At 43.4% G+C, this 12,267-nt stretch overlaps 1 protein-coding gene across 1 annotated transcript in view; it reads right to left on the bottom strand.

The window, feature by feature from the left end:
* The window catches only part of ASAH2 (N-acylsphingosine amidohydrolase 2), a 66,403-nt gene extending 54,974 nt beyond the window's left edge, over positions 1 to 11,429 (bottom strand). The window contains exons 1-3 of the mRNA XM_061635432.1: positions 11,384 to 11,429; positions 3,782 to 3,899; positions 3,502 to 3,636 (exon numbers count right to left, since the gene is read on the bottom strand). Of these exons, the coding sequence (XP_061491416.1) occupies positions 3,502 to 3,622 (121 nt within the window). The 5' untranslated portion in view covers positions 3,623 to 3,636; positions 3,782 to 3,899; positions 11,384 to 11,429. The remainder of the gene's footprint in view (positions 1 to 3,501; positions 3,637 to 3,781; positions 3,900 to 11,383) is intronic.
* Positions 11,430 to 12,267: the final 838 nt, after the last annotated feature.

The following is a 12,267-nucleotide window of genomic DNA, read 5'->3' as shown; positions in this document are numbered from 1 at the left end:
CTAGTGAGCTACGCTCATGAGGAAGTTCAAGGTCCTGTCGTAACAACTGAATGCAGAGACTCTTTGTCTCCAACCTCCAAAGCCAGGTTTGCCATCGACAAATATGGGGGCCACTCAGAGGCAAATTAAAGCAATAGATTCTAATTTCACACGTCCTGGCACACAAGGAAACAACATGCAAAACACTTGTTTACAGGTAGAAACACGATTCAAGGGGCTGTCATGGATGTTCCTTTAAGTATATCCTGTCATGGACACAAACGCATGACCACTCAGATAGAAAAGGCTTTCCAGCCTTACCTCTTGACCCCTTCTATGTGCCCACCCACTCATGCATCATTAAGTCCCTCCTTATTTCATCACTAGACCCATCTCAAGTACATGTCCACCTATGGATTCCAAAAAACCTTCAAGTCAAGTTTTGGCACTGGTTAGCTAGCAAGCACAGCTCCATCAACTTTCCACACATTCCACATTGCCCTCATGGATCAACTTTAGCACGTAATTGGATATCAAACCAAAGGCTTAGTAAGGGTTTCATTGCCTAACCACCAGCAGGGTTATATTTCACAAAAACAGCTTAACTCATTTCAACTACAGAATTCCTGATCCTAACTTTGGATCCAGGTCTCTTCTCATCCCATCTGTCCAACTACAGGACTGCCTTAGAGGTCTGAAACATTTGCTTCTGTCATTATCTGCTTAGAGTTATCATAACAAATTGTTATGCTCACCCACTTTGTTCCACCTTGTTTCCTTAGCTTCAAGAATGTGAATTCCATGTTAGTTATAATTGCTGCATCCAAATATTTCATATTCCATAATAATATTCTCTAATATTCCTTTGCATTTAGTCAATGTATGCTTTGTTTCTTGTCATAAATGAACCCATTTTGAGTAGTCTTGTGAGAGGGTATGTTTTTGTGTAAAAGGGATTAGTAAGGCACAGTTTAGAGCAGCACGCAACTGTATCCACACAAAAGGCCTCATTTCTCAAGGGAATGTATTGTAGGGGTCATATGAGGGGCAGAAATACACAGGGATCCCAACCTACACATGTAGCATGAATGCCAAGGGCAGTGTCAGACAAGCCATGAACCCAAAAGTGAAATGCAAGTGTGTAATGGATTAGTTTCTCATGTTAGCAAATAGAAAGAGTCTGCTTCATGTGGAAAGCATTCAGCCCTGGAATCCCAAAGGCCTCTGCCTCCCACAACTTATCCTGGCAGCAAGAGAAGGCTGGAGAGGACTGAAGCATTGTCTCTCAGCCCTTGCCTTCCCTCAGGAAAGGGAGAGATAGTCTGGTGAATCAAGGGAGTAGGAGAACAGCACTTTCTGACATTTCATAGTTGGCCATGCTCTCTTCTTCCCCCCAATCCCATGGTTTTCATCTGAGAAGGAGCAGAGTTATAATTTGAAAGGTAACCCTAGTCAGCAAAAATGCATTCATTCTCAAACCTGTAGGTTCCCCAGGAAATCTGGTTGTTTCATTGTCCTGCACCTCTCCATCACAGTGTGAAGCTGGAGGCCAAGGATTTTCCTGGTTTATCAATATGTAAAACTCAGCCTCTAACCCTTTTGCTGCTCCTGGCCTTAAGTGTCTTCCTTCTGTCCATTCTTGATTCCCGTCTTCCATCCATTCTTCCACACATCGATCTGGACCGTGGTCTATTCCAAATCTCCTGTATCACTGTTTTTCACATTTGTATCTCATCTTTCCTCCATTGAGTTCAAGGAACTCATGGGTGTGGATAGAACAACCCTGGAAAGTAGGTTCGGTGAAGGGAAACTGATTGGATCCAAGTCACTTAGTGAGCCTTATAGTTGGGTGAGGATTTCAATTCTGATCTCCCTGCCCAAACAGTCTATCTGCTCCACCATGCAAGCTGGCCAGGCAAGGGTTCTTTCTTCCTATTTTGCTCAAGCTAGAGCAGGGCATCCTGGAGCAGGAAGGGGGAGACCAACAGGGAACACAGAATTCAGCAGAGAGAAATACACAGCTGCTCAGTCCTTGTTAAGTTCACAGTTTGTTTGAGGGATTTAAAACACACAGAAAAAACCCTAAAACAAACTCTCAGTGAGCAAGGTAGAGGAAGGCTTTGAGGCTCTTCCAGGATGACAGAAAATTGACAAGTTACAGATGTGTAAAAGGGAGAGAGCCTGTTCACAGTATGGTGAAGAGCAGACACCATTCAAGGAACTTGTTCATCCACTGAAGCTGTTCAAGGAAACTTAAGGTGGTGCACCCTCCCTTGGTCTTAAATCAGAGAATAGAAGAGTTGGAAGGGGCCTATAAAACCATAGAGTACAACCCCCTGCTCAGTGCAGGAATCCAAATTAAAGCATACCCGATAGATGGCTATCCAGCTGCCTCTTGAATGCCTCCAGTGTTGGAGAGCCCACCACCTCTCTATGTAATTGCTTCCATTGTTGTACTTCTCTAACAGTTAGGAAGTTTTTCCTGATGTTCAGCCAAAATCTGGCTTCCTCTAACTTGAGCCCATTATTCTGTGTCCTGCACTTTGGGATGATTGAGAAGAGATCCTGGCCCTCCTCTGTGTGACAACATTTCAAGTATTTGAAGAGTCCTATCATATCTTCCCTCAGTCTACTCTTCTCAAGGCGAAGCATGCCCAGTTCTTTCAGTCTGTCTTCATAGGTCTTTATTTCCAGTTCCCTGATCATCCTCATTGCCCTTCTCTGAACCTGCATCCTGTTTAAAAGTGTGGTGTCCAGAACTGGACATAGTACTCAAGATGAGGCCTCACCAGTGCTGAATAGAGGGGAACTAGTGCTTCACACAATTTGGAAACTATACTGTTAATGCAGCCTAAAATAGCATTTGCCTTTTTTCAGCCACTGTTAGACACACTGTTGGCTAATATTCAGCTTGTGAACAACAACAGTTCCAAGATCCTTCTCCCATGTAGCATTGCTGAGCCAAGTTTTCCCCTACCTTACAACTGTGCACTTGGTTCCTTTTTCCATTCTGTTGTTTTCAGCCCAATGCTCCAGCCTATCAAGACTTTGAATTTTGTTTCTGTCTTCCAGGGTATTAGGTATCCCTCTCAATTTTGTATCATCTGCGTATCTGATAAGCATTCCCTGCACCTCCTTGTCAGAGTCATTAATAAAAATGTTGAAAAGCACTGGGCCCAGAACTGAGCCCTGCTACACCCAGCTTATTACATCTCTTCAGTTTGAGAAGGAACCAATGATGCCAAGCCCTAATCAAGGCCTTCTGCATCCAAAAAAGGATTTTATTCATCTCTCCATCTCCTTGGAGTGTAGCTGCCACAGTTAGCACTCCCCCCCCGCAACACCCCATGCTTTGACAGAAGTGCAGCAATTGTTCAGTGCCGTTTAGGGAAGTTGAATCCTAATCTGTTGAAAACAGACTATCAAGACAATTTCCTTTCTTTCACCTGTTCATTACCAACACCACCAAATCCCTTAGGTACCACAATATAGATATTGCAGGACATAAGCAATTGTTCTTACCATTTTTCTTATTAGACTGAAAGTGGAGAACAAACAGTGTCACAACAATTGCTGTCACCAACATCAAGAAGACAGCAAGGACAATTGCTACTCGCCAGGCAGTTGTTATGGGTGTCTTCATCCTGGGAACAACAGCTATAAAAATAGAAGAGGTAAAATAACAGTAGTGGCAAGCCTGGATGGATGTATCAGTTAACAATTTTGACTGTTGTCTATGTTGTGTATACAGAACTTGAAGAAATAGCTAGTATCTTGCACTGAAAACCATCCAGACCCTTACCTTATCAATGGCTGACTGAAATCAAGGTGAAGGATTCTGAAAATTCAGATATTCTCTCTAAACTGTGCAGCCTTTGGGTTGTACTTCTTTTTGTACAGACACCTAAAGATTTCTCAAGCTGTGAAAGAAACATCAACCTATTAAGACAACATATCAAATTTGTGAGACTGTTCTAATGATCTCTTATTCTCTTGCAACACTAGATAGGAAATGCAGGTGCAAATAACTTATAAACCTCACTCACCACAGTGCACATTATGTCAATGGTTTTATATAACTATCAAGAACAACATATTTGGTGAGGTTTCCTTGATAAAGTATACTATATTAGTTAAAGGCAAGAGATAGCTAAGCATGATAATCTTTCACCTAGCCCTTGAACTAGTGTTTACTGCATTTAAGTTGCAAAGTTCAGGGATCTACACATACAGATTATTCTAAAACAAATAAGGCACAACATTGCTTTTTTATAATGTCAGTGATGCTTCACCTCCTCGGTTTCCTTCTCTTGGCTCCAGCTTCTTAAAATGTCCAAGAGGCCCGAGTATTCTTTTTTCCTTGTTGTCAACTCTTTTCCAAGTGGTGGGAAGTTCTAGGGACGGTGCTATCTTGGTTTTAGCCTTCTTTCCATTGCAGTGTCTCCAAACCATCAGTATTTTGTGGGAGGGATCCAAAGGTATCCCAAAACTTTTGGTTTGGGCATTTAAAACGGATTCAGGGGCAGTGTAAGTTAGGGTTGCCTGGTCAGAAGCATCCCAAACCCTGAGGTTTCAGGGGCGGCCCCTAGTGATGTCATGGGGGTGTGCCCTAGTAATGTCATAGGAGCAGGCCCTAGTAATGCCATTAAGCATGATACAATAAGCATCAACCAAATTTGCTTGGAGCATACCACTCAAACAAAAAAAATTCTCTGATTGGAAATTAAGATAGAAATCTTAACTAAATGAGAGTGTTTGCAGGTCCAGCTGAAGTGACAGGACCATTCCTTCTCATCTGCATAGAGAGCCTGGGTAAGGAACATTTAATCTAGCCTACTTGCTTCTGGTAAGAAGGGTTTAAGTGCTCTCAGGCCAGGTCAGTCACCAGAAGGCCACTGTAGGAAGAAAGCCTAGTGTTGTGGAGATATTAGATGGGAGCACTCAAGAGTAAAGATGGATGCCCCTGAAGGCTACAATTCTAAACACATGTACAAAGGGACTAACCCCATAGAACTCAACAGGACTTACTTCTGAGTAGATATTACTAGGTTTGTGCTGTTAGTAAGGCTTGACTAGGGATGCTCTGCAATTATATCCATATCAAAGCAGGGTTGGAACCCCCCTGCCTGGAATGCCCTACTTGCCTTTTAACATGGCTGCTCCAAATTTCTTTACAGACTTGACCCTTCACTGCAGAGACAACCAGTCAGGGTTTCTAATCAAAACTAGAGTATCCTAGCAGCCAATCAGCCAAGGTCACAGAAATCCCAATGCAACACAACCTGACCCAGGGGCTGCAGTTAGTGCAGAATGCTGTGGCTTGATTGCTGACATGAGTGAGATCCTATCAGCACATAATACTTCTGCTCTGAAATCTGTACTGGTTGCCAATTTGCTACCAGGCCAAGTTCAAAGTGTGTTTTCCATATTACGGGTTCCACATAACTCTGAACGTAACTGATTACTTCAGTTTTTCTCAAAAGTAATCAGTACAATTACATTTCAGTTACTTTTTAAAAAAACGCCTACAAGGTGCTGGCCTTGGCTGCTGCACATCTAAGTAGCCTAAAATAACATTAAAAATAAACACACATGGACAGAGGTAGTAGAATAATTATTTTTATCCATAAGATAGCAATGGTGGTCTCTCTGCTGGTAAGGGAGATGGGGAGGGAGGCAGAGGCCACTACTCAGACCTTTGAATGTCAAACCAAGTGCAATCTCCCCCCGCACTCAGCCAGCCAGCATAATCTCTCTCACTTAACCACCTCCCGGACCCTGCCCTGCCACCAAGTAAGGGACACTCACAGTAGCAAACATTTTCCCCTAAGGGGGACCATGACCACCCCAAGGAAGAAGGAAGAAGAGGAAATAATCATCTTGTCAATCACAACCCTGACTTCACTGATTGGCTAAAAACCTGAAAGGGCAGGGATTAGAGCAGCTGGTACTAACAGAAGTTGCCGGGGGGGGGGTGGCAGCTGAGATTTTGGTTTATATCTTTTGAACCAGACCACCTAGAAACTTTTTTTAACATGAAAGCTAAGAGTCTGAAGACTCACCCAGAGACAACCCCCCAAAACCAGAGACAACCCCCCAAAACCAGAGTCTCCAGGGGAAAACCAACCTGGCAACCCTAGTGTAAGGCAATGTATAGGAATTTAAGAAGAAGGAAAGGGTTAGGGTGCTGTTGATAAAGGAGACAAAAGGGTAAGGAAAGGTCAACAGTGCGAAGTGGTGGAAAAGAGAAGTTAAGGCAAGGCAAAGGAAGTGACCAGGCTGGGGGAAAATTGTGGAAAGCCCACAAGTAGGGCTGATATTGGGGTCCTCACAAGGGTTTGCACTGGAATGAAGGCAGAATAAAGAGGGTTGGGTGGGGGATTGGGGCTGGTATGCAAACTGCTTATATAGTTCTGAGCTGTAAAATTATAAATAAAAACAGACTGAGAATTGCATCAAGCAACTTTCCCATTAATTGTGATGAAGATCCAAGGACAAATAATTGCAAATGATTTCCTTCAGCCAAACAGCGTAATTGCTGTTACCAAGGGTAGACTTTGTTCTTTATGGTGTTTATGTACAGTGTTTTTGCAACTGTCCTCAGTACCTTGTTAATAACTTTTTATAACTACCCGATTGCTGGCCATCAGTCACTGCGTTAATAGATGGGCTTTAGCAAGTCATTTTATATCATTAGCGTTGCTTTTGGTGGGGGGGGTGAACCTGTGGCTCAAGAGCTCCATGCAGCACTCTCCCTACATTCAGCTTAATTGGGGAAGCCCTGAGGGAGAGGAGGAGGGTGCAGAATCTGAAATGGATGAAGCAATGGGAGGAGCAGGAAAGAAACAATCAATTCAGACCTCTGGCAAGAGTAGTTTGTTCCTTTTGCAGCAGCATGCTGGGCAGGGAGGAAGGGTGGGGGGAGAGAGAGATGAGGGGTGTCAAAATATGAGCGGGGGAGAATTTCATTTGCTCTGCATCTTGGAACAAAATGGTACATTGAAGGCAACCTTAATTTTTTTTCATATATTTCCCCAGGAAGAGACGGAATGTTAAAACAGACAGCTGTTTTCTGGAACATTTTCACAGGTATTTCCAGCCCATATAGCACTATGCGGTGCTATCTAGCTGCTCCAAGTAGCTTGAAAGTATAGAACAAAACTCTTGGATCATCTCATCATTAGGGTTGCCAGGTTCAGGGCCTGAGACTGATCCTGTATCTTTAGGAGAAGAGAAAGTCAACCAAGTGCAGGTGTTCTTGCAACACTGTAATGAGAAAAACCACAAGGTGAAATTTTCCCTGCCCCCTGCACAACTTTTAAAGATACAGAAGACCTCTTGGTTGCCAGGCCCGCCTCCAAGAGGTCTTCTGTATCTTTAAAAGTTGTGCAGGGGGAAGGGAGAATTCCACCTTGTGGTTTTTCCCATTACAGTGTTGCAAGAACATCTGCACTTGGCTGATTTTCTCTTCTAAAGATACAGGATCTGTCTCAGGCCCTGAGCCTGGCAACCCTAGGCAGAATACACTTAGGAACAGTAGCAATGGAAGCCAATTTGGTGCCCCCAGATCTTGTTCAACGTCAGTTGCCATCAGCCTGAGAAAACAAGGACAGTCATTAGTGATGATGGGAACTGTAGTCCTCCATCAGCAGGAGGGCCACTGGTTCTCCACCCCTGGGCTATAGAACTGTAGTCCTAGTTATCAAGTTGCAGCAACACATGCTTTGCACGCAGAAGGTCCAGGTTCAGTTTTTGGCATTTCCAGATAGAACTCCCACTAACACCCCTGAGAGCCAATCAGTATAAAGTGGACAATACTGAGTAGGGATGTGATTTGCTGTGGTATTTTGTGCTGCTTGTGGTCCATTGGACCATTACTATGGCCCGGTCTGTAGCCATTTGCAATTTGTTAAATTAGGTTTCCTTGTTTCTTTTACACTACTTAAGTACTTACATTAGTGTTGATTTTATCTCCATACATTTTCTGATTTTTTAATGTTTTTATTCACAAGTTAATGAGCCAAGTAATTGCTCATCATGCTGCCATTTGCCCTGAGGGTTATTTTCTGTCTCGGAGATGAATGATGACAGGCCAGTACAGGCTTTTCCCCCACAAGTAAATGAAGCTTGAACAGAATTTGGTTTTAGTATTTTTGCTATGATATGATGCTGAAATGGAACACAATGATGATTGATCATCATGTATATTTCTGCTGAGTATCAGAGGACCTATCTTCCTTACCAAACACTGGTTATTCCGGGTAAAGCAGGCATTTCTTTTTAAAAAAAGGAAAGAACCAAAAAGTGATAATGTGTCTCTTTTACCTTTTTGCTTCCACCATCCCACTTCCTCAGACTTTTTGCTTCAGGGCCTGTTTACATGCCAGAAAAATCAGCATCTGGTGCTTTGTGCAGATCCTTTTAATTTGGACCGTTTACTTGACGTTTTAGCCAACGTACGTGCATTCTACTGCTTTTGCCTTTAACTCTGGATTAAATGGATGTGACAAAACCCCGAATTTGCTTTTAAAATCCACACCTGCTTCTACCGTATATTACCTTTTAAGCGCCTTTTTTGGCTGCGCAGTTTCTTTGCCATTAGATCCTCCCTTTTCTTCGCCCCTTTAATTGTCTCTGGGCATCATTTTGTTTCCTGCCCTTGACGAAGCAACTTCCGGTTGCTCTTGCCTTCCTGTCTCCCACTTTCTTCCGCTCCCCCCATACATTTCCTCCCCTGCTCCTTTAAACAAAATCACATTCCCCACCCCTTCATTCTCTCTCATCTGCAGTGACACCAACAACTCCCTGAGGGTAGCAGGGCTGGAGCTCGTAAAATTCCTTCCTCGAAGCTGTGGTTTTGGCGCTGTTGTTTATGTCTAGTGTGTGTGTGTGCGAGAGAGAGTGAGAAAGTGTGTGTGTGGAGGACCTCTTCTGCCTTGTAGCATCCCTCCGCTCCCCCCCAAAGCTGGATCTTCCACCCCCCTCGGGCTGATGCATGCACCCTTTTTGCAGCCACGGCAAGAGGAGGCTGGCGAAGGCGCCACTGGGGTAATTTATAAGCGCCCAAAAGCACAGGGGAAAAGGGAGCTGCCTTTGCGGCTCATCCCAGCATCTGCTCCACTCACGGAGAGCGATAATATTAAACAGTCAATGCTTCCTTTAGTAGCTGCTTTTAATGTCTCTCTAAAGATAAGTGTTTGGGTTTTTTTAATGTTTCCAAGAACGCATGCTGAGGCTTGTCCCAGGGTGCCAAAGGCACACCAATCTCACTCAGGGATAGACTAACAGCCACGGCTGGAGCGATTCCCTTTCTTTCAAGCGCCTACTCCTTTGTTTAGGGAAACACCGCCCCTTCCCCACGTCCGCAGTTAACATGCTAATGTGCAGGCGCAGCAACAAGATAACACTGATAGTAATAAATGCTACAAAGAAAAACAGCCACTTTATTCGTAGTGAGGGTGGAAGTATGTGAATTGTCAAAATCAATCGCAATGGAAAAAGCAGCATTTTTAATGTGGATCTTGGTTCCCATGTAAATAGCCCTTCCTCAGACTTTTTGCTTCAGAGGAGAGACTACTAAACAGCTTTGTTAATCTTGATTAACTGCAGCTGGATCAGAGACATACTTTAGTACCTACTGCATTGCATGTTGCCAAAAGTCTGGCAGAAAATAAAGTTAAAAGCACTGCTTCACAAGGGCAGTGAGCAGATAATCTTTATCTGCACTATTAAAGATAGATAATCCAGAGAAGAAAGCATCCTGAGAAGGTGATTTTGAACTTTGCAAAGACATCAAGTTATCAAACTGAACTTTAATCATGGGGTTCATTTCACCGTGGTTTATAAAGGTATCAATCCAGTGTAAAACTCTGCACTAAAGTGGCATAGAAGAGATAAACTTGCATAGTCAGGTTTCTGGGTGTGTAGCTAAACTGTGGAATTCACTGTCACAAGAGGCAGTGATAGTCACCAGCTTGTTCACCTTTTTAAAGGGATGAAATAAATTCATGAGGATAAGGCTATGCTACCTCCAGGGTCACAGCCAGTATGCTGGAGACCATGAGTGGAAAAGCACTATTGAACTTACAACTTGTGGTCAGCCACTGCAAAGACAGAATGCTGGACTAGATGGGCCTTTAGTCTGAATCAACAGGACTCTTCTTATGTTTTTAAGAACCAAAATAGCCTTAAAAGACAAGCAAGCACACCAACTTTGACTTACAAACACCTTCCAAATTGTCAACAGTGTTCTGCTGTCTTGCTGCACATGATTTGAACTGAATGTACACAAAGTTGTGTGCCTCTTTCCTGTTGCTACTATCCCTTAATGCCTTGTAACGTCCTGCTACTATCCCTTAATGTCCTGTAATTGTCAAAAAAGCATAATTGTCAGAAAAGCAAAGGGCAAGGCTGATTTCGAGGAACCTGCAATTACTTTAACAAAAAATCTTAAGTACTACCTATGTAAAGAGTGAGAACAACCCTGGGAGTTTGTCTTTGAAACACAGTTACAACATCGCTAATATTGACAATAAGAGGCACAAGTCAGCCAAAATTAAATCCCTCCCTGAGCAGGTCAGTTCTAGGCATATTTATTTTAAGTCCAATGAGATTTACTCCCAAAGTAATGCATAGGTTTATAGCTTTATCATTTATTTGCATGGAAGGGATTCAAGCCATGCTTAATCATGCAAACTGGACATCTGCAAGAGCCCTGCTGGTAGGTCAAAAGGCCTGTCTTGTGCAGAACCCTGTTTCCCACAGTGGTCAAGAGGGACAGAAGGATCTGTCAGTTTCAAAGCCAGGCTGTTGGACTAGGGCCTGGGAGACCAGGGTTAGATTTCCTACTTGGCCATGAAGCTCACTAGGTGACCTTGGGCAATTCACTGTGTGACCTATCTCACAGAGTTGTTGCGAAGATAAAATTGGAGAGGGAAGAACCATGTACACCACTTTAAGCTCCTTGGAGGAAAGGTGGTATATAAATGAAATAAATAAATAATAATCATAATGGTAATTTTGGTTCTCTCCATTTCTCATTCTTTCCAGTCTTAAATTCAGTTCTCCACAATTCTGCAGCAAAAGCAACTGAGAAATTCTGAAAGTCACAGGATATTTCTGTGCTAAAATACATGATTTCAGGCCAGCCTTATCTATACATCTCCCAAATATTGCTCTGAAATCTCTTAAGAAAACCATTCATCACATTTCTTCCCTGCTTTGACAAACTACCTGCCATACTTCAAGCCCAGCAAGTTCCATATTAGCAATATCAATTTCTAATATTCAGTTACCAGCCCTCCTAATCCTCTATTTTATGCCCTATAAAGGTTTTGGTTGATATTTCTAAACAGTACACAGTTATTTTAAAACAACAACAGATATTTGAGTGCAGCATACTCACATATTGGATTATTCCTTAAGACAGGTGCTCACACTAAGCTGCCTCTTGCTTTCTCACCATAACTATCCTCCTGTTAAGTAGCTATTATCCGGACTCTGACCCTCCCAGCAATTTGTGTCAATTGATTCCTTTGCTTCCTGACACAGCATTCCAAAAGACTAAGGTATAGTCTTTTCTGCTATGGAAAACCTCTGTGTGGGTTTTACCACTAAAGGTACAGGTGAGGGTCCTATAACAGAATGCTTTTCTGCACTACTACAACCACCCCTCAAAACTCTTTCCACATGGAAAACTAAATATGAGGGAGAACAGTTCTAACCTAGCTTTCTCCCTGACATGCTTGATTTTGTTTTTGTCCAGAGGAACATTCAGTCATGCGTGAGCCCATACCTGCAGTCTGAAGTGGTATAGCCTACCTAGACACAGTTTACCACCTCAGTGAGAACTAGGCCACAATCCCAAAGTGGAGTTTCTCAAAAGGTTGTTGTGACAGTTGTAGTTCAGAGCCTTGCCTTAAGAAAAGAAAAGAAGAAGCAAGTGGCAAAAATAAAACGGAAGAGTATCTTGTTATCACCTGAAAATGGATGGCAGAGGGGGAGCAACCATATGGGTGTCCAAAGAGTAGAAGAAAATATATTGTACTAGGAGCTCCACCTACGCTTGCTTTACTCACCAACTCCACCTACTGTTGCCCCCCTCCCCCTGCACACAGGTCACCAGCGCTCCCCTCCTTCTCTCCCATGGGTCACCAATGCTCCCTCCCTCCCCACCACAGGTCACCAGTCTTCCCTCCCTCACCCCCACTGGTCACCAGCCCTCCCCCCATGGGTCACCAGCCCTCCTTCCCCATGGGTCCCCCCTCCCTTCCACAGGTCTCCTTCTCT

The sequence above is a fragment of the Rhineura floridana genome, chromosome 7 (assembly GCF_030035675.1).
Source record: "Rhineura floridana isolate rRhiFlo1 chromosome 7, rRhiFlo1.hap2, whole genome shotgun sequence".
NCBI classification, from domain to species: Eukaryota; Metazoa; Chordata; class Lepidosauria; order Squamata; family Rhineuridae; genus Rhineura; species Rhineura floridana.
The sequence above is the reverse complement of the archived record's forward strand: the minus strand, read 5'-3'. Positions and strand labels throughout refer to the sequence as shown.